The following is a 23,140-nucleotide window of genomic DNA, read 5'->3' on the forward strand; positions in this document are numbered from 1 at the left end:
GCTGCTCCCTAAGCATCAACTCAAGAGTAGCATAGCAGATTATTAACCTATTTTCTATTTATAATCCGAATTCACTGGGTTACAGGCTAGTGCTCAGAGCACACTCATTAGTTCTGTTTTTTATTATCTTTGTGTTTGCTCGTAGAAAAATGCCTAATAACTTCCATAATTTAATTCCTTCTGTTGGAGCAGGAAGTACTTGTGGCTTTCTTAACACTGAGGCTTAATGTGTTGGGACTTGTGAAGCTCACTGAGATTTTTGTGATGGAGGATGTTGTCAAGTTCAAAGTGATACTCTTGATTAGCCCTGCCATTAACCATCTGCTCCAGTTGGTTAAAGTGCCACTGAAGAACAATCAAAAGAGCCTGCGTTTAAAACAGATTAAATTACAACTTTTTGCATCTGATATTAAAGAAGGAGCTGTCGCTTGTTAGCTTTTGCGAGCATTTGATTACCTGTATTTTCTATCACATCCCCCCCCCAGTTTTAAACCTTTCCTGAAACCAAGGAGACAATAAGCACTGACTGCTTTCAGGCATTGACTTCAGTAGCATGACATGCAGGTGCTATGTAAGCTGCCCTCCTGACGCCACCTGCCTGCTCGTTGCTTTCCCCTGGATTATATGCGCTGTGTAGGTGACATCTATTCCCCATGGTGGCAAACTAGGTCATCTGATTTTTATTTCCTTCCTAGGAGGGGGAGGCAGATCAACCACTGTGTCTCCGGGAGCATCAGAACAAATGCTTGTGAGGCAAAAAGGTGCAGTGTCTGTAGGGACACAACATAAAAGCAGGAGCATGAATGCTGCTTTGGTGGTTGGTTTGCCTCTTACTTTCAGATGCTGCGAATTTAGTTCAAAGTGTTAGCCAGCAAAGACTGTCAGCCCCTAGGTGCCCAAAGGGATGCTTTTCATTCCACATGAAGGGAATCCTGCATATCTCGGCTGAGATGTGTCACTGTTCTGTGTTGTATCTGTCCTGGAGAGCCAGGAGATTGAATATTGGCAGATTAATGGAGAACTAGGTGCAAAAAAGGGCCACTATTTCGTTAAATTGAAATAGCTGTATTGAGTCCCGTCAAGGGAAGTGGTGGGTATAAATAATGTATAAATAAATAACTATATGGAGAGCAACCACATTTTTAGTTTAAAGAGAGCAGGGCAAGTCAGAAGGGTGGTATGCAGGTGCCAAACAAATGGACCATTGTACTGACATTCCTCTCTTCTTCTTGAGGTAGAGAGGGATAGTTTTCACCTGCTGTACCTCTTCCTGGTGAAAGATGAATTCTGGACACCAGGAGGAGGGATGGCTCTATTTTTCTAATAGGGTTCAAGGTATTTACAGAGCTGCTTTTTCTTACCATGTTCTCTTCCCTATCTTTGCTAATTAGAGGCCCATGGTGCCCAGACCAAAGTGAGGAAGAAAACATGCCCTATGCCAGCCTGTCACTTTAAGATTACCCAGTTTTTCTAGCCCTTGGTTCTCCTCTGGTGGGGAGTCATGTCCTTCCTGTCAATTTCCCAATACACAGGCTGGGGAACGACTGCTAGGCTGCTGTCTCCTAGATGTCATTGCTACCTTGCTTGATTCATTTCCTGGTTAAGAGCCATCTGTTGGGCAGAACCAACGTGGGTGAAGTGCCTTAAAAGCTGGACTGTTGCAAACAAAATTGGTTGTCTCTCAACTTCACAAATAAAATATTTTTGCTCTCTGATGTCTTTAGTTTTACACCAATAGCTTTTTAAAAAATGGAAGCGCGTTGGTTTCTGTTAACAGTACTTGGAATCTGAAAGTCAGCAAGATGGTCAGGTATATGGTTCTATCCCTCTTCTGACGATGTGCAGACGATATGCAGGGTCTATGTTGAACGTACCGTATGATTGCCTGGCAACCATTCCTCTTGCCACCAGTAGCAGCTTCTGAGTGCTTTGCTCCAGTGAAGCAAGCAAACAATCAAAATAAAACAAAGCTCCCTCCCATAAGCTAGACAATAGTTTATCTTCTTGACAAAGAGGCAGATGGTCTCACAGATACGTAGTTCCATCCCCCTGAAATAATTAAGTCTCTATTTTTCCCCCTTAAAGGGAATTTGGTATGGGACAGCAGAATCTGTCACTACATCCTCCATGCCCAAAAGTTCCAGATCTAGAGGACTTCCTAAAGCTGCTTAATTCTTATTCAAAAGTAGGTTCTGATTCTTCATTTGACAGATGACAGAGCTACCTCCCAGATTTTACCCTGCCCTGCTTTCTAGTTTGCCAAGTTACAATATGCTGTTTAACTAGGATATGTCCATCTCCGTATGGAAGATAAGATCAGATCACTTGCACATTCACAGCCAGTGTTCCAGACCATTCTTTTTCTTTGTGCCACCTGAGTTTGTGTTTTAAAAGAAAAGAATCAGACAGGTATGGTGTTCTGAACTGCCCTGATTTTGCCTCAGAGGTCTGCCACACATTGTGGATAATGGGCCAAACTACTATCAGCTTAGCTGAAATGTTTGTCCCTTCCTAAACCTGACCTTTGTTTCTGCTCATGGGAGGAGGAGCTCACACTCCTCTGCTGCCCAGCACAAAGTAACTGTTTGTGTCAATTGTCCATTACTTTCCTGGCCAAGAAACTGATTCAGCCTGCATTTTACACTACTAAGCTGTCTTGCACCTGGGTGAGGACTTCAAGCATTTAGTGATCTCCTGCATTCACAAATTGCAGAAATTACTGGGGGGAATATCTGGTACTCGGGACTTTTAGGGGGTCCTAAAACAAAACATACATAGAACAATAAATAAGATTGGTAACATTTGCGTGGACATGAGATTTTTAAACCAATCATTAAACTGTGAATAATCTTTCACGGAAGAAGGCAAACAGTTTCAGACGTTGCAACCCCTGATAGTAAAATCTAACCTCTTCTATTGAGAGAACACCAATAGCATCAGCACAAGATGCACCTCAGAAGAGAGATCTATCTTTCCACAAGTGGGGGACCACCAGATAAAAGATCTTCTGCACTACCACCAAATGTAATTTGCAGGTGGAATCACAAAGACTGTCTCTGTAAGTTTTAATGCACAAGCAGGTAAGTATTTCTTTTGAATATGGGTCCCAAGTTGTTTAGGGTTTTTTATATCAGCATAAGCACCCAGAATCTGGCTAAAAAGAGAATTGACAGTTCTTTTTGACTCCATAAAATTTCCCACTATCTAGTCTCAGTGCCAACATGGAAAAGAGAATTGAATCTTTAGCTGGGCAGATAGCTGTCCCATAGAGAAAGAGTCGAAACAACATCTTTTTATATATATATATATTTTATAGCTCTCAGCCTTTTCTGACCCACGCTCAAGGTATCATTTTGGTGCAGAGGAGGCAGTTTGACATGACGTGGGTTTTATTTTATCAGCATGAAACAACTCTCTTGCTGCTTCTCTGTCACAATTGCTGCAGTTACTTTTTCAGGAGGTTGTACAGGAATATAAAGTAGGTCATGCTGTGCACTGTGGATTCCGTGCAATCCCAAATATGGAAACCTACCTGTACAGTCTATAAGTGGGACATTCTAGAAAGTTCTGGAAGATTAGAGGTGCCACCACTCTCTTCTTTACCCAGGTATTTTGGTGTTATTTACATGGAGTGAGGGAGTGGAACCAACACCTTTCGGCTCAGTTTCTTTATGACCACATAGTGAGCAGCAGCAGAAAGGGATCTCTCATCATTTGGTAGTTCTGTAAGTTGTTCCCATTCTCTTCCCCACCTCCAACTCTGTACGGATAGGGTATTGTTAAACCAAATGTGTCATGACTTCTTCCACCCCTTCCAAATTCTCTGAATTGGCCTGCCATTGTCATCGCCTAGTTTGTCAACATTGTGAAGGCATCAGCCTAGTAGAGCTTCTTGAATTCTTCATCAACACTGCCTTTGGAATCTTTAGGCTCAGAAGCCTTTGGCTACTCAGTGCCATAGCTGCCAAGTTATCCCTTTTTTTAAGGGAAATTCCATTATGCTGAATAGGCTTCCTCGCGAGAAAAGGGAAAACTTGGCAGCTATGCTCAGTGCCATTACTGTATTTCATCACCTATGCAGTTGTGCATTTTTCATCTATCAAGTTGCGGGGGGGAGGGGCAGGGGAACAAGCATGATCCCAGCACATTTCCTCCCCATCCACCAAGCATTGGGGGTTGCCTCTAGCACTTCAGCCATGAAGAGGCAAAAGCAATCATAGACTCCCTACATGTTGAAGCCAGTCTTCCAAAAATAGTTGTGGAATCTTTGAAAGCACCTAGCTATGCTGATGTCTGTCCAGCACGCCTTCAGAGGTGCCATTCACAATGACCTGTAATTCTCAACTGTCTGGGCATTTAGAGTGGATTAACATGAACATTGTTGTGAGCACTTCATTCTTCTAAGCCTGTCCCTTTCCCACCTGGACTGTCTGACTAGTGCTGCTCTGCTGTTGAAGTCAGTTAATAAAATTGTTGACTGGATTGATTCTGAATTGCACTCTGTATTACTAAAAGAAATGAAATGCTAGATGAAGACATCACTGCTCGGATGTCCTAGGATTCAGGACTTCGTTAGGCTAAAATACTGGGTTTTGTATAGAAACAACAATTTAGAAGAGGAAGTCTCCTCCTGCATGTCAACTTCCCAAATCATTTATTCACAGCAATTAATACTTGTGCCACACCTTAAAAATAAGTAATGATGTACACAGCTTTTCCTTTATGGGCATTATCGCTGTGTCGGCAGTCACCAGAGGGTGGTATTTGGCTACTACATGCAGTCAATGCAAGGATTTCTGCATGCATACTAGGACTTCCTCCCCTCTTTTCCCCTTGTGCCTGTTCTGTGCCCTCCCCTAAATTACTCCAGAGGGCTGAGGGAATTCCTAGAACAAATTTAGGGGGCATGGAGGCAGGGCCGTAGCTAGGGGGTGGTGAGGTGGGCCCCCGCCAGGGGCGCTCAAAATCAGCTTTAAAATATGTCCATAAAAATAAATATTTAGCACTGTCTCATAAGAAATGGTTTTAAATAGAGGGTGAATTGAATGGGTGGAAGGGGGTGGGGTTGTAGGAAAGGCAGAAAGAAGAGTTTATTTGTCCATGGCTAGGGGGCGCAATCTGGACAGTTCTGCCAGGAGCGCAAGATCACCTAGCATGCAGGGGGAGAAGTGGGAGAGAATGTTCCATTGGTCAAGCAGAAATCTTTGTGCTGATGGAGTTTTCACCTTAGCACTATGTTGAATACAACCTAGACATGATTCTGCTGAGAAGGGATAATGGGGCAAGCAGGGAACCAAGCATTAGGAAAATAAAGACAGGAAAATAATAAAGAAAACTATTTGACTTGGGGCAAATGAGTGATTTTAAAACAGGAAAAAGCGCTAACATATGAATCCCTGCTGTGCAGCCTCTGTTCTTTTGGCAAATGATTTCTAAATGTCATCTAATCCTTCTAAAACTTAGGAAATACAGGCTTGTCTCTGTACGCAATGCTATGTAATCAGAGGAAATTAACCAGATGAAGTTAAGGGAGCTAACTAAATTGATAAATCATTGACGGTAAGGAGTTGTGTATGTACTGTATCTAATTGCATTTTGTAAATTAATGCCAAACATGTTCCTGAAGGGTTGGTGTGCTGAACATATATGCAAAAATATGCTAAAATACCCCAGTGAGGCTTTGGAATCTGCCTGTTCATAGATCATTGTGCACATCACCTTCAATTGCTCTGGACAGCTTCTAACAGGGACTTTTGCAGCCCTTGAATTTATGCAGTGGAAATTCACAATGGAAATTGAACCTCAGAGTCACAGAATAAATCAAATCTCATTTCTCCGTGTGTGTCGGGTGGGCTTTTTGTCCTGTCCCTTTGCCTTTCCAGCAACTTTTAAATTGCACTGTTTTCACACCACCAGGTCAGATCCACCTTTCCTTTTAATGATCAGTTCTTAGTGCTTGGCCACTTCCCTGAACCTTTAAAAAAACCAAAACTGAGCTAATGGCTTCTCAGATGCTTGGTGCCTTGCTATAGCTCTGTAACTTTAATTCCTGCATGAGAATCGTTAGGCAGAAAGAATGACGGCCCTCTCAGGAATATAGGAAGCTGCTTTATATTGAATCAGACCATTGAGCTCATGTATTCTCTGCACCAATGATGGTAAACTTGTGGCCCTCAAGATTTTGCAGGGCTACAGTTCCAGTAATCCCTGAGCCATGCTTGCTGGGGCTGATGGGATTTAGAGGGCCAGAGGTTTCCCAACCCTTGTCTGTACCAACTGGTAGTAGTTCTCCAGGAAAGGAATTGAACCTGGAAGATCAGGTTCTGCATATTAAGGAGACACTGTACTACTGAGCTTTGAGCATTCTTTAGGCTCACATGTAACACAGTTGGTTGGCAGTGCAGGCTAGAATTCCTAAATGCTTTCTATGAAATGCTTCTTTCACTAATAAGAAAATCTTAAATGATTTGAATGCACCACTTCTTTTCTTTTTTTCATTTAGGCCAGGGGTGGTGGGCAACCTCTGGCCTTCCAGATGTTGATCTGCAGCTTCCATCAACTCCAGCCAGAGGTTCCCCATGGATGTACCTACAGGATGCAAATAAGGTTACTCAGGGCTGTAAATACTGTAACATCAGCATATTGGGCTGTAGTCTGGAGAACTGCACAATTCCCCTCTCTATTTTTAAGGCAGATATTTGGACACCAAGACTGGCACTATAAAAGAGGATTGCCCTCATTTTTATTGTATACTTGGAATCCTATTGATTATCTGCCTCTTTGTAGAGAGGAGGGCAGAGTTTTCTTATACCCATGAGAGACTGATGTAACCACTTTCCAACATCTTAAACAGAATGGCTACTTGATCCACCCAGCATTTCTCTAGTAGCCCCTACAGAGTCCACACCCAAGCCTTAGCAGATATTGTTTGGCTTGTTGGATTTTTGCACTACTCGGTGGGGGATTTTGAAGAAGTGGATTTTGGGGTGTTAGCTGTAAATTCTTAGTCTAATAGTTATGCATAGTACTAGTCTCTCCTGCCTTAACCATCGCTTGAGAACTTTTTTTGTTGGGGGGGGAGCAGTGCTTTTTACACACTTGGAAAACCTGACTGGCACTTTCTCCCCTTATCTTCTGAGTTGTACTTACTAAAGCAGGCATCCCCAAACTGCGGCCCTCCAGACGTTTTGGCCTACAACTCCCATGATCCCTAGCTAACAGGACCAGTGGTTGGGGAAGATGGGAATTGTAGTCCAAAACATCTGGAGGGCCGAAGTTTGGGGGTGCCTGGTAGTAGTTGCAATGATGAGACTAGCCATAGCATATAAGTTTGCTCATGGCCATGAAGGGTTATCTTTTCCAAAGCCTACCTCACTATCCGGGCTTACAGTTCTACCCATTCCCTCATCCTTGATGGGGAGCCATATGCCTAGATCAGAGGTTTTCAACCTTTTTGAGTCCACAGTGCCCTTGACCAACTACATTCTTTCTGCAGCACCCCTGTGGGCCTCAGGAGCCCAGTTATTCACCCCTTGCCTGCAGAGTTGGCAGTCTCTCACCCTTTCTTGAACACGCTCACTAGTGGAATGTTCCCTCGGCGTCCTCTCCCTCTCCCCTCTCTTTGGGAGTCCTCTGAGCTGCCCCTCCCCTGCCCTCTAAGAGATGTGCTTCCTCACATTTCCCCACAGAGATCTAGGACTTGTCTGTCCATTCCCAATAGTGGGTCTGCAGCTCCCAAGTCTCTAAAAGCTTTTTAGTGCACTGTAGGGACAAAGGTTAATACTGGCTTTTTGTTTTGTAAAGGTCATTTCTTCCAGAAGAAATCTATCAGGCTTGTATGTGTGTGCCCAGCACAGAGAAGTCAGCTGCCTTGCCTGGACCTGCAGCAGCCTCTAGGGTGGAGTTTGGCAGATGTTTTGCATTGGCAATGGTATCATAAAGGGTACAGCAATGAATTGCTCCCCTGATTAAATCTGCAGGGTGCACTTTAGGGAAACGGGATTGAATTACAGAGCTGGAACTTGTTCAAAAGCCTGAGGATCATCCCTGCTGTGATTAACAGCAAAAACAAACCAACTGTTGGTTCTTCTTCTGCTTCAGACATTAACTTCCTGGGTTGTACCTGTGTCCCTACTCCCCCCCCCCCTAGCAAGTGCATTGCATAAAAGAGGAGAGTGGTAACTATTATGGATTCTGTAGGCAAGATTATCTGCATTTTGCTGTGGAAGTGGGGGAGATAAATTCAGTTAAATAAAAGGAAAAGTGTATTGGCTTTTTGATTAAACAAAGCATCTCAGTATATAACATAGACCTTTTTCAGTTTTGCTCTATGGAAGCTTACAATTTTTTAAGCAATGGGACTAGGTTCAGTTGGAGGTGATATCCTCTGCTGTGAGAACTATCTCACCTTTCCCTGCACCAGCGCCAGTGATCCTTCCTTCTGATCACCATTGCCTGTTTGAGCTTTGCCTTCCTGCTTCCTAACTGCAGTTTGCATCTGTTGAAGATGCCCCATGATGTTATTGCACCGCCTTTTTGTCAGTTGTAGTCCTTAGAAGCGATTTATCTTGGTGCCCAGCCTCAGTGACCTGTTACACAAATCATGGTAGCAGTACTTGTGATCCAGAACTACCCTTACTATGGGTTATAACACTAATTTTGCCGTAGCAACTGTTGAAGAAAGGACTGGTGCTGCTTTGGAATGATAGGGAATAAAGAAACAATAGTGTTTGTTTAAAAGAACAATAATTTTTGAGAATTGGAGGGGGGACGGTTTGAGAGAAGTGCCAATGTGCCTGGATTGAATAAGCAAAAGGAGTGCAAGCAGCATAAATGGTATTTTCCCTAGTGAATTGTATCCACGTGATTCTCATTGACTTGAATGGGTGTCATGCTGCTAAAACACTTTTAAATCCAGCCCATTTAATGGCCAGGCTGGGAGCCAGCGGGAAATTACTGCTGTTGCTAATACATGCTTGCATCTTTGCAAAATCTGAGAGTAAACCTAGGTGAAGGAACTGGGGTTTTTCGTACTCTCCTCTCCACCTCCAACCACATCATCCTTCCTCTTCACTAAAACTCTGCCCAAGTCAGACTGTGGTCCCTGCCCCCTCTACGGTCTCGAACAGTGCACAGCACAAGGCCTGATCTAGTTGGTAACTTTGAACTACTGCTAGACCATTTTGCTGTGTGCTCATGAGGATTTGGGCTGTGTGGAGAAGTGATTTGCTAGCCTCTTGGAATATTGCAAGAATAATGCCGTCTACTGTGCGGTGAAGCAAATGAAAGATGTTTTTCTCCCTAGATTTCTAGCTGTGTTGGCTTTTGGGTCCTGGCTGGGTCATGACTCCAGAGTCTAACAGCAAACCAGACTCTGAGGCTGCAGCGGCTGCAGCTAAGGAGCTGAACCAGATTCAAGGCTCTGAGCCTGCTGCTGGAGATTGGAAGACCACTGAGGCTGACTGACAGGAGCACCTAGAAGAATCTCTCACACCACCAGGATCTGTAGGACCAGAACCAAGACCCTAATGGGAGCCTTCCCCCTCAGCCTGAAAAATGCCTCTCACAATAGGAGTACAGGGAGGAAAATAGGCAGAGGCTATGGAACAGAGGAAGAGTGCCTGTCTTCCAGGCAGAGGATTAGCCCTTTAAAAATTTAAAGTTACCCACAAAGGCAAAGGAGCCTAGGAAAGGCAGTCTGGGTAGCAGAGACTAAAAAAAAGCTCAGTCTGCTCTCAACCTTTGTTTAATAAGTTGCTTGCTCAGAGCTATCCATGGTTCTGCAGCTCCTGTCTTGCCTTGCATCTGACTATGGTAGAAGAGGACATACTGTATCCCTTTTTGGAGGATGGCGAGTCTGAGTCCTAATCTCTGAATCCAAAATCCCTACAATATGGTGTTGGTCACATTTATGATTTAGTTAGGAACATTCCCATGAAAGAAAATGTAAAATAGGAAGTGTCAACAAGATTCTGGTGTTCCAATAAGTTACAGTATTAGCACTTCAGTCAAAGATGAGAGTGCCTGTTCTTTGCATTCCACCCCACCCACCCATTTCTATTAATGCTATGTATCCTTTGGTTGCAAGATCCCGTTTGTTCAAAAATGTAAGAAATACTGCCCGAAAACTGCTAACGTGTTGTTCCTCACCACTAGAGGAACAAATAGGACAGTTTTGCTCTAATTCTGTCTCTGATAATTCTCCCAAGGTGTTCTTCTTTTCCATCAGAGAGGAGGGATCAGGAAGAAAAGGACAATATTGTTCTAATTCTGTCAAAGCCATTTACTTGCCATTTAGGGGTATATACTTGTTAGCCTCAGAATTTCATGTAATAGAATGCTATCCAAATTCACTTACCATGGGAGTGTTGCTCCTCCCTCTCTCTGGTGAGTATGAGCCCCAATTCCCTCTCTAGCTCTGAGCTTGGGAGAAGGGCAGAGGTTTGCCTCTGCTATCAAGTTATTCTTTGGAGGCACTTGCAGCACAACCCAAAGTTCAGGATGATGTCAGACAAGCTCTTGCCCCTGCTTCAGCAAGGAGTAGAGTTGATGGTGAGCAGCTGTGTATCACCTTCATTTGAAAGAAACTGGAAATGGACACGAAATCTTAAGAACATAAGAAGCATTTGTTGGATCAGGCCAATGGCCCATCAAGTCCAGCATCCAGTCATCACACTGACCAACCAGGTGCTGGTTGGGAAATCAGCAAATAGGACCTGAGCACAAAAGCTCTTGCCTCTCTTGTGGATTCCAGCAATTGATATTCAGAAGCATACTGCTTCCAACCATGGAGGCAGAGCATAGCCATCATGGCTAGTAGCCATTGACAGCCTTCTCCATGATAATCCTATTTTAAAGCCACCCATGTTGACGGCCAACTGTTCTATGTCACAGTCATTTAGGGAATCTAGACATTTTACTTTTTGTCATAAGTGGAACACATTTGCAGCCATTCTATGTGAGGATACTTGAAGCCACCCATTACTACAACAAAATCCCCATGATATGCTTTTATCGATCATCAGAAATTGTTTGTTGTATTGAAAATGCAAACTAGGCCCAGGTGGCAGTGCAATTTTGTTTTGAACAATTTTGAAGTTGGCAAATGGTTGGTTTATTTTGGAAAGTATCCCCTTGCTTAATGCAAATCATTGACTTTGGCTACTGAGGGATGCTTTTAAAAGCTATGAACACTTAATTTATATGTGTTCCTTCCACCTGAACTAGTGAATGTATACAGTAAACAATAGAGAGCACAACTAAAGTAAAAAGAGCCAGATTTGCCTGGGAGGAGCTGGACTCCAGGACAGTAACCTGTCTTCCCCAAATACCATGTAGAAGATTATTTTTTCTTCTTCTTCTTCTTCTTCTTCTTCTTCTTCTTCTTCTTCTTCTTCTTCTTCTTCTTCTTCTTCTTCTTCTTCTTCTTCTTCTTCTTCTTCCCCTAGTTTGGTCCTACTTCTACTCATTTGTAATTTCTGCTAGTTGAGTTTAGTATCCGTAGTACATTATATGAAGAACTTTGAATGTAGTGAGACTCAACTGATATCTCTATCTGCTTGAACTAAAATATGAGAATGACTTGATTCTGTGGTTAGTCGTACGGATAACTGCTGATAGTCTGAAACAGCACTGCTGTAAAAACCTTTCAATTTGGATCATGAACCACAGCCTGCTTAGCCATTCTGTCTACAGCTCAGCATATTTGTCTGTGGAAAAGTGGTCTCCTGCTTCAAATTCTGGCATTGTGTGTTCTATGCCTCTACAATAAAATGGAGCAGGGCACTTTGATTGATCAGGTGCTAACTATGTAACTATTGTGGATGCTGGTTTTAGTCCAGGGCTACTGCTTTAAATTTCTATTCCGCCTTCCACACAACAGTGTTCAAACAACAAATGAGATACAATGCAAAATAAAATAATTGCACAAAATACACAACTGTTTACAGAACAAGTAAAAAACAGTTCAATAAAACAGTGGCTATTTAACAAAAGGCGGGCAGCAGATGAAACAGATCAGCGGAACTGGCCAAAAGCCTGTCTAATTAGAAAGGTGTTCACTTGTCAGAAGATTGCTAGAGAAATAAGGCTTCCTAAGAAGGGAGTTCCAGGGCCTGTGCAGCCACTAAAAAGGACCCTTTTCAAATTCCACCAAATGAATGGTGCCAGGACAGAGAGAGGAGCCTCTTCTATAGATCTTAAAACCCAGGCATGTTTGTATGGGAGAAAGTGGTCCTTAGGGTCACCTCAACCAAAGCTGTTTAAGGCATTGTTGAGCATCACCAACACTTTGAATTGCGCTTGGAAATAGACTCATGGCCAGTGAAGATGTTGTATGAAGAAAGTCACATACTCCCTATAACCAGCCCCAGTTAGCATCTTGGCTGCAGCATTCTGAACCAGCTGAAGTTTCTAAGCACTCTACAAAGGCAATCCTACACAGAGTGAAAATACAGTAGTCCAGATGAAATGTAACCAAGGCATATGTCATATGGCCAGATCTGAAATTTCTAGGAATGGACACTGTTTGTACACTAGCCAGAGCTGTGAAGGGCCATTCATGTAATGGTTCTAATGTGCATGTTCCTTAATAAATACCTTAAACGAAACTAGATTCAGATACATTCACTACCTCTTCATTTGCTGAGATAACATGATGCTCGTTAACGTGTTGAGTGCTCTAAGGAACACACTAGGCTGGATTGAAAAGAAGTTGAGGGAGGGATTAAAAAAAATAGAAACCATGGAAACTCGGACAATGCTTCTCATGGTCAGGAGTAGTGTTTAATGCACACTTCCCTTCCTTTGTCATTTGTGCAGTTATATATTACCTTTTACCTTGCCTTCTCTCTTCCCCAAGGCCTCACCTAAATGTTCAGCACACTATGAAAGACTTAAGTGTTGCGGTAAATTACACAATAGTTCAGAAAGTATGCAAATTTAATTTTGTAAATAATTACTCTGAGTGAGCAATTGGGATTTTGGTGGAATTGAGCTAAACACTCTTAATGGATCTTAGATGAATATTGTGGGTTGTCCAGTCACAGACTGTCTAGAAATCTTGAAACAGTTACAAAATGTGCTAAGTGTTTTGTTTTTATTTAACATCTAATTATTTAGTTACATACAGTACTTTGTCTTTGCTGCTTCTAGGAATTAATTCCAGCAGAGACTTCAGCTGCATCAGCAAATTCTTAAGATGCTGTCTGCAGACAGATACAATTTTCAGCTTTTTCTGTATTAATTAGAACACTTGTAAAATTTGTCAATTATCTGTTGTTTTATGTACAGATGCAGTCACTGCTTTCCAGTTAAAGTGATAAGTCTTTCAATTACAGGAAGAAATTATATTAGCAGCTAATAGTTTCCAGAGACATGCTTTTGGATAATGGATTGGCATGTTAAGTGTAGGACCATTTTTGTGACATACAGTGCTTAATTAACTTTATTTGTTTTGGAAGAATGCATAGGAAATAGATGTTTAAATCAAACTCATTGGGCTGATCTGTCCCATCTAGCTGAATTCTGGAAGGTAAACCCTGCAAGTCTAGCAGCTCATTATATTTTGCTTTGAAAAGGCTTTGGTTAGGATGGTCTTCCCAAACCTGGTGTGTGCCAGATGTGTTTTGGACTATAACTTCCATCAGCTTTCTGTTAACGGGGATAGTATAGGTTGCCACTTTCAAAAGAAACTAAGGCAATTGCATATTGGGCCTATCTTCTTCTCAGCTGTTTCTGAAATAACCTCATGACAGATATGACTGCGAGTTTGTATGACCTCCTTTGTCTGCTCAAATTAGGAGGGGGGAAAGCGAAATAGGGGCACTAATTGCACAACCTTCCTTGTTTCCAAGGTAGCTATTAAAATCTTAACACTTTTCAATTTCCCATATATGCAGTTCCACAGTCCCCAGAGCTACAATTATTTCCTTGCCGTGGGGCGTTTATTTTTTCTTGTTACTAAACCTATAAGAGAGGTCATAGAGTGAAGGCATATTCAGTGATAACATGGTGAAAGATAGGTATGTATTGTTGAAGATTAGATCTGTTTACTAGTTCCTTCTTAAAGTGAGAATCTGATGGGTTCCCTAATCATAAGGAACATCATTTTCAAATGTTGCAACAAATGGGCTATCTTTACATGTGCACAAGAAATGTGACTCATGAAAGAGCATTTAGACCAGGCATCCCCAAACTGCGGCCCTCCAGATGTTTTGGCCTACAACTCCCATGATCCCTAGCTAACAGGACCAGTGGTCGGGGAAGATGGGAATTGTAGTCCAAAACATCTGGAGGGCCGAAGTTTGGGGATGCCTGATTTAGACTATAGCCCCCACCCCAAAGTACCCTTGATGTGTGCATAGCATGGTTAAAACCTGCGATGTTTTATATAGAAGTGTTCCTGATATGCAGAATATAATCTGAATTTTTTTAGTGCCGCTTACCCAAATCAGGCACATTCATAGCACACACGCCCCAAACACCATCTTTTTATATTGTTGACATCCATCTGTCTTGATAGACAATGGAAGAGTGTGCCATTAGGGGTAAGTCAAATTGTTGGAGAGTTACAGCACCTGCTGTAGCTGTAGAGACCAATATGAGAAAGACATGTTTTGATGCAGCTGGGGCAGATGACGGTGGCCGCTTCTGCTGATGCACGTGTACCATGGTGTTTCTTCTCTCTCTGGTCCTCTCAGCGGTCATTTCTTCTCTTGTCACTGCTGGCTGTCTCCAGACACTGCAGTTTTAATGCTGCCAGCCTTCATATCATGTTTGCAGACATCTTTATAACACAGGGTTGATCTGCCAGCAGGCCTGGAGCCTGAAGCCAGCTCCTTGGGGATCCTGCCATATTCCATTCTGTGTCCAAACCCAAGCCCGTGTAGATGTCACTGAGACAGAAGTGTGAACATGCTGAGAATGTTGGCTTGGAAGAGCACATCTTTGTTTGAGTCTCTGTCCTGCCACGTGATGTTTATACTAGGAAAGCCAAGAAGTTCATTCAATTATCATACTGGTGATGTGTTTTGGATGCTGTCTCTGCCTTCCATATTAATAGGATACCAATGTGGCTGGGATAGATGTTTGTTTGTTTTTTTAACTCACTGTCCAAGAGGTCTGTTACCTGCCTCAGATCAGCATCTCTGACTGTAGTTCCAGAAACAACCACATACCACAACATGGCTGAGTTGCAATAGTTACCTGATCGTCTTATTTGCAAAACTGTATTTGATCATACAAGCACAAGAGCTTAAATTCTCACAAGTTGATTAATAAGTTTCATGTTTCTTCTATACATGGACAAAAATCTGTCTTTTGGAATGATTGGGAAATAATTCATTTTTGCAGAGAACATCATGGGCTCTTGGTTCATGAGAACAACATATCTAAATCTTTGACAGTAGTGAGGATTTCCACCAAGTGGACAAAACCAGCCTGTTCCAAAAAATTCTTGGATTGACACCCTTCATTTGCTCCATAGCAACTGTAATGTGATGCTCACTTAGACAGCCTCCTGTATCGCAAACTGTCACTTGCAACTCAAGTGTTGTTCCTACTTACTGAGGTGCAGAGAAATTGGTAATGTGCAAGACTGTTGCCACAAGTTGCGGCTTGTTCAGGGATTGACCTCACTATACCACCCACATCTTGCATCCCTAAGATACAGCAGGCAGTAGCAGGGTGGTACGGTAGGTGCTACTTCTGGGGGGGGGGGGGAACAAGCTGCAGAGAAATCTGGAGCAGGGTATATCTGAATGAAGAACAAAGCAGATTTATCAAAGGAGCCAGCTCTGTTCCTGCTGTGAGTGGCCTCAGCCTAGATCTTCAAATTACATAAATTCTAAACTGCATCTGTTGCTTGTGGAAAGAGAAGACGGTTCAGGCAAAACCACTGCAAATGCTAGGCTTCTAATGACAAAGAGGGTATAAATAATGGTCCTCAACAGAGTGTAAGAATGGGGAACTGAGATTTGTGGAAGAGCTGCTGCCTGCCATGTTCTTGGCTTAAAAACCTTTGCAGCTATTCCCCTGCCTGCTGGACCTCTCTTTTTGCAACACTCCTAACAGGTATTTTTGTGTGCCATCTCTGCCCACAAATTGAGGCTTACACATCTTCAGAAAGTGAGGTGATCTGTTTAAAAGCTGTGCCAATCCAACAGGGACAATTAAGCTTTGTCTCTTTCTGGGTTTATTTTCCCTGAGAGGCTTGGAATACACGCCTCTGTTTGCTGCTGGAGTTGTTATTACTTATATTTGCTAGTTGATTTACACAAAAGAAAGTCTCAAAGCAACTTAACAAGATAACAGACCACAGATAAAACAGTTAAAACCAGAAAATTTAAAACAATGAAATCCAAAATGCTTAAAACATTTATCCAGTAATGTATTACTAAGGGCAAGTCATACCCACCCCGCTAAAGGTGACCATCACCATAGGGGCCAATGATTAGCAACGGCCTGAGTAATAATGATGGCACAAGGTGCATTTCCCTGGGGAGAACATTTCACAGATGGGGGTCCCTACTGAGAAGGCCCATAAGCAACAGAACTTCATGTGCAGCAGCAGGAGGCTGATGTGACTTGTGTGTTGCACAACAGCAAGAAAGCCCACCCAGAAATGATGCCAGAGACTTCATGTCAATGCCCAGGAATAGACAACCGTTTAAATATGGAAGGAAAGTAATTGATACTAAACTTAATATGCCTATTTTTTAATTTAAAAACAACCCAGTGTTGAGAACTTGTGTGTGCAAACTCTTGCATTCTCACTGTCTCTTCAGGCATTTAAAAATAAGATCATGGTAACTTTTTCAATGTGTCATGGTAAGAAGACGCTAAACAGGTGAGAACCTTGTACCCACTGCCTGAAGCACACATTCAGAAGACTGCTCTGTTCAGAGCCTCCTTCCCTTTCAAGTACACTTCACCTTCTTTCTGTGGTTAATTGCAGATGACTTGAATCTGTACAGTTGGCAAGAGGACAGAGTTCTGATTCATGGAGCTGTGGTGATAGCTCTCTATTTAACTGTCTAGCAGAGGGTGTATTATTCTATTATGCTCAGTCCCTAGTGGCTAGTTGCATTCGGGAGTGAATTATTCTTCCTCCTGGGTCTGATCTTTGTGCTTGAGGTCTACTCTTTCAAACACTTATTATTCCCATCGCAACCTCGGCATATATGCAAGAAAATGGCCAATTGAATCTGTAGATAGCTGTTACTGCTGGCGATTTTTTTCCTCACTGCCAGTAAACCTGACAAACAGAATCAAGGAAGGAGCCTGTTTTCAGAGGAGGCAGCCTGTTCTAGCAACAGCAGGATTGCTGACAAAACTATTCAGAAGTGACCTTGCAGCACATCAACATTTATTCATTCCACTGCACAGCCCCATTCTCTGTTGTATAGTGCATAGATTGCACCTGTGGAGAGCATCTTCGAGGTGCTAGGCAGCACATTTGTATAGATCTACTTGGCAGAGCTCCTCCAAGTTTGGCAGATTCTTCTTCCATCCTTATTTCCCATTAACACAGTAGGATTCCTGTACTCTCACTGCTGAATGCTGCGGATTGAACAATTTTCAACAAGCTGATTCTTCTTTCTCATTGTGTATTTCTGGTGCAGGTTTTGGAAGTGGTGCGCTCCAACTACGACACCCTCACCCTAAAGTTGCAGGATGGGCTGGACCAATATGAACGTTACTCGGAGCAACACAAAGAAGCTGCTTTCTTTAAAGAACTGGTGAGTTTCAGCTCTTGAGTAGGAGCCTCAAAGTCTTGGCCCATGGTCTACTTTGCAGAGCAGCCACAGCACAGCCAGAACGTCCCTTTTATTATCCAGAAATATGACTGGCGCAGGTGGCAAACTAGTGTACTTTTCATCAGGTCACTTTGAACAGGATGCTGGCGAGACATGATTAGGTTTTACCTCCATTCATCTCAGGGTTTCTTGCACTCTTTTTCTGCATGTTCCTGAAGGAGAGAGCCAGAGAAATCTCATGCTGATTGAACCTGCCAGCAGCTCATCAGATGAGCATGTTCCAATAGTTCCATTGACATAACATGAATAAGGGTGGTTTTTCATTTGAATTTCCCAAGAGGGAAATTGCCAAACACAGAAGCTTGAATATTGTTCAGAAACAGCCATGGTTGTCCTGATCTGTGCATTCGTACAAGCAGGTGGCATATTCCCCTTCCCTTGTACCATGTTCTCTGCTACTTTTGGTGCATCAGCTGTGTGTGCAACGTTTCTTCCAGGAATTGCTGCTGCTCAGTGTGCCCTGCTGTTCACTAACTTTACATTTCCCTTGATTAAAATGCAGATTTGCTTTTTCCAATTTTCTGAGATTATACTTTTTCCAGAGCCCATCCTCCTAAATGCTAGTAGTTTAGATTCAGTTTAACTGAGTATAGCTAACACAATTGCCAGCAGTCTTCCTTCCTCCAGTTTTTCTATCAGAAATGTTCAAATGTACTCTCTTCCCAGTTGAATGAAGACAAGGAAGCTTTCGTCATTATTCTTCATCTGATGATTGAACAAATGCAAGCCGGTTTAATCCCTATTTCTATAGAGACTTCTTGAGCCTCTTACAAGCCAATCTCTGAGAACTACAATAAATGTTTTGTGTATTCTCTGAGTTTGCTATCTAAGCAGAAGGGAAGAATCCAATTGACCTGGTTTGGTTGTATGTTGACAAAATCCCATTATTTACCAGTTCAGATCTGCTGCTCTATTTAATAGTAAGGAGGTACATACTCTGAACCAAACATATTCAACATTAAATTATGGAAATGTCCCATATCTGCACTGTTTATTTTGATTGCTGTGTTCTGAATTTTTATGCAGAATTGTGTACATTTTAGCTATGACTACAATAGAAGGTGATTTAGATGGAAACCGAAAAGGTTCAACAGTAGTTCAGCATTCTGTTTCTTACAGTGTCCCTGAAGGCAGCTGTCATGACTAACAGACCTATCACCCATGGCTTTTCCCAGTCCTCTTTTAAAACCATTGAAACTAGTGGTCCTTGCCACATATCATTACAGTGAATTCCATTTAAAAACAGAGAAAAAGGAAGAGAGTACAAGCTCTTGAGTTTCTTCTCCTGGCTTGTGCAGGATGCAGAATAAACCTTACTGGACTTCAAAGCAGTCAACATCCATCCAGGACTCAGGGCTTGCACCACTTGTGGCTCAGTTGTGTACTGAAAGCTGCATGCCTGGGAGCTGTTCACAGTCCTGCCAACCTTGCACCTAGCCAATTTCCTGCTCTGTCTTGCCACTGCTATTCGACCTCCACTAGCTCTAATCCTGACCTCGCCATCACATACTTCCTCCAATGTATCTCTGGGTTGAATGCACCCAATTCCCGAGAGCTCTGTCTTGGCCCACAAGCTCTGAACCACCCGAGACACAAAGATAGACTGAGGAAGGACATTTTCCACCCATCTTGACACCTGGGTAGATTGCAAGCAGCATGAGAGAGATTCATAGGCTGTTTTGATCTGACTGAACATCCTTGTGGTAGTTTAAAGTCTTAGTTTGTTGGTAGGCTTTCTTCCCTGAGCCAGTCATGTTGCAACAAAAGCTGGCCTATCAGGGGTCTCCTTCAGTGCCAGAGGTGCTGGTCTGTGTAAGTGGTATCTGAAAGGACTGTTCTCTCTCACACAGGTTCGCTCCATCAGCATCAATGTCCGGCGAAATCTGGCCTTCAACACTCTCAGCCAGGAGACCTTGCTTAAAGAATTCTCAACAATCTCCTGAAGTGGAGTTACCATCCTGCTTCCTGGCCAGTCCTGGCATCGCTGAGTCCCTTTCCCCAGCATTGGCTGTAGCTCCTGATTGTGGGGTGGTCTATCCCTAGTGATTGTGTGGTTTTCCCAGGAATCATCAAGGGAAGTACTGGACTTGTCCCACATTCCTGAGCACAGAGAACTGGTGATATTGACTACACTGTGGAGTTGGGAGTGAGGAAGAGGAATCTGTAGTTACCGCTTTTTCTTGCTTTTCTCTGTGCAGCAACTATTGTGCAGGGATAAGAGTTTTTCCCCAAGTGAGCAAAATTAGAGCAAAACAGTGTTGTTGGGAGAGCTCATCCTTCTGATTCTCTGCAACCTGTCTGATGATGGACAGATGCCGAGGAAGAGAAAGTAGTGCAGGCCATGGGAGCTAAGTCCTTTATAATAAGGGGCAGATTGACTGAACTTCTGTCTATAAGTTATCTGCTTGACTTGGGTGCTTTGCATCTGTTGCCCATGTGTATTGCCAGCCCCATCTCAAACTGGTGTGGCAATTACCAGCTGAAGTCTCTGCCCTTCACTCTGAGTTAGGGCCTCCTGACTGAATGGTGCTTGCAAGAGATTCTCTTCAAGAGGTTTCCCAGTGTCCTGCCTAAAACACTTGGTCTCTGGAGTTCCTGAACTAAGAGGTTACCTGTATGAGCTCACCTCTGCTATTTCTACTGCCCTGTTCTAAGACTCTGGGGATTGAGGATATGAATATATGCTGTTGATTCCCCACCCCCACCCCATAGGACCAATAAGAGAGAGTGCCCTCTGCTTTTATTGCTAATACAGTTGTTGTGTATCAGAGGGAACCCATTTTTTCCCTGTTTCCAGTAGGTTAACTAAGCTCCTACATTAGGTTCTTCAGCATCTCTCCACTGGCCTGCTACTCCTGGATCCCCATGGTGCTGATATGTTGACCAATTGCTCCTATCCACATTTTCAGTGTGTAGTCCATTCAACACGTACACTGCCTATGCCAAATTTCACGTTGACTGAAGCAGGAACTGCTTAGCTCACCTTCCCTTCCTGTCAAAGTCTACCTTCTCTGTGCTCCAATAAAGTGCTTCATTGCATAGGTAGAAGTAGGGAATTAATTAGTTGGGAGTATCTCACAGCATTTTAGGGGAAAAGAAGCCTGGGATAGGGCAAATCAGTGTTCTACATCTCTGGCATTCTGTTCTATGCTCCTGTCCACCAAGGGCTGCAACTGCAGGTTACAGGATATGTTTGTGCAGTCAAGTGTCCCATCATTTTTTGTTATCCTTTTTCTAGAAATATAGGACTGTGCTCTGTTGGGAAGCTAGTAGTTGGTCATACCTTTGGTACTGCACTCAGACTGGAAATCTCAATCAGATGAACTCTAAAATTTAGAGTCTGAATTCTTAATTAAAATGTTTGGCACAGTATCTGTTGCAGGGGGTTGTCTCCTACCTGCATATTACCTTCCAGGTTGCAGAACCATTTCCAAAGGATGCAAACAGGATTCGGCAAGCAGGTGTACAGGCACCCTTACTGGGTTCTTTCCTGGTATATCTTGGTTGTTATTCAGAACAGACTGCCATCTTGTGTGATTCCTCTGTTCTTTTTGGACTCCGATGAGAAACTCCCTTCCCTAGTACGTTGATGGACCTCAGCCATACTTAGCAGTGGACTTTGAGGCCAGAATTTCAAGGAAGAATTCTTTTTCCCCCCTCTAGAAGAAACACTATGAACACCTTGCTGCTGAAATAGCACCTGTAAGATGATGAATATAGAATTTGGCAGAAAGGGGCCAGGGAGGGGGGTGGCGCCTCTGATCACTCTATTGTGTGCAGTGTATCTTTTTGTGCTCTTTTTGGGGAGAGGTAATAAATTATTACTACTCTTAACATTTTCTTGGTATTAATGCTGTGCTTGCCGCTGTACCAAATACACAAACGACATAGTCCTTGCTTCAGAGCACTTGCCATCTTAAGTGAAGTATTTAGGATGGGATGTGTGAGGTGGAAAGAAGTTGGGTTTGAAAATCTGAAAATTGCAAGCTTAATTCTTTGAGTCTTTTTCAGTTTGTTACCTGCAAGCATTTTCTTTGTCAAACTAGTGCAGGGGTTACCAACATGGAGCACATTTGACTTCTGCGGCACTCACCCGCCGAAATTGGGTTTGAGAGATGTATTACTTTGCAGCCAATAGAAGAGGTTGTGACTGACTGAGTGGATGGGTGGCAACCCCTGCTCAAGAGCCTTTTACTTCTCTCCCATGTGACCACATGGAATCTATTCATTTGCGGTTGTGCCTTCTCTTGCTTGGTAGGCAGGGGCATCCTCCTCAGAATTAACCAGGAAGAGAAGCTCTGTGGTCCTATACTTTGGGCTGGGAGTGGGTCTTCACAGAGGTCATCAGAGTTCTTTTCAGCAAGGTGTGTGTTTATGCGCTTCCCCCTTTCCAATCTGCATTCTGTAGTTAGTTCTCAGTTTGTTATAGTAGTACCCTTTGTTTTAGGACAGTGATGGGCAACCTTTTCAGCTTGGTGTGTCAAAAATCGCCAAAAAACTGAGCATAACTTGGGTGGTGTGTCACTTCAAGAAAAAAACCATATTTTCATGATATTTATAGTTTAAATAATAAAAATGTATAATTGTAATATATAACTGTATTTAATAAACCAAAAACTAATTATTTAACTTTTAAATTTTTTTTTTAAAAAAAAATATTTAAAAAGGGGAAAAAATAAGGCAAAACCCAGAGCTCTTTCCCAGTGGGACTCTGGGCTCAGGCCTTCCTCAAACGGGTTGGGCCTGTGTCTCCTCCTGGCCCTATTCAGCCCACCTCTCCCCTCACTCCCACTCCTTGAGAGGAGGTTTAAAATGCATTGGGCTTGACCCCCTCTTCCCCTTGTGCTTTTTTTTGCGCCCACCACGGTCTCCTGCTTCAGTCTCCCAGATTTTTAACAGCTTCCCGGCTTTGTTCTACCCAGCCTTCTACCGCAGTATTTTATTTTATTTTTTAAAGAAAAGGGGGGAAAGGGGAAGGGAAAAGGCTCCCCTCTCAAAAACAGTCAGAAAAGCAGGTTTCAATTTAAAGGCAGGCCAACCAGCAGTCAAACAACAGTGACAAAAAATGGGAGGGGGGTGAGAAGTGGGGTAGGTGAGGATGATAAGGAGGAGATGAGAAAAGGGGGGATTTGGTGTATAAAATGAAGGGGGGAGTATGTATTAAAAGTGGGAGATGGGGTGATAATTGTGATGTAGAAGTGTTGATATTGGGGGGAGGGGGAGGTTGTTGTTTTCTTTTAATGAAGTTAAAAGGTAAAAGTAATAATAATAATACTGTAATGGTAACAAAAAATGTGGGAAGAAAAATTTTAAACGGTAAAAAG

General features: G+C 42.8%; 1 protein-coding gene across 3 annotated transcripts in view; it reads left to right on the plus strand.

Annotated features, from left to right (window-relative positions):
* ARMH3 (armadillo like helical domain containing 3) overlaps positions 1 to 22,350 on the plus strand; it is a 124,339-nt gene extending 101,989 nt beyond the window's left edge. For all 3 annotated transcript variants that reach the window (XM_035133314.2, XM_035133312.2, XM_035133313.2), the window contains 2 exons: positions 17,622 to 17,738; positions 19,667 to 22,350. In XM_035133314.2, the coding sequence (XP_034989205.1) occupies positions 17,622 to 17,738; positions 19,667 to 19,759 (210 nt within the window). In that variant the 3' untranslated portion in view covers positions 19,760 to 22,350. The remainder of the gene's footprint in view (positions 1 to 17,621; positions 17,739 to 19,666) is intronic.
* The last annotated feature ends 790 nt before the right edge of the window (positions 22,351 to 23,140 follow it).

This window comes from Zootoca vivipara, chromosome 5 (genome assembly GCF_963506605.1).
Source record: "Zootoca vivipara chromosome 5, rZooViv1.1, whole genome shotgun sequence".
NCBI classification, from domain to species: domain Eukaryota; kingdom Metazoa; phylum Chordata; class Lepidosauria; order Squamata; family Lacertidae; genus Zootoca; species Zootoca vivipara.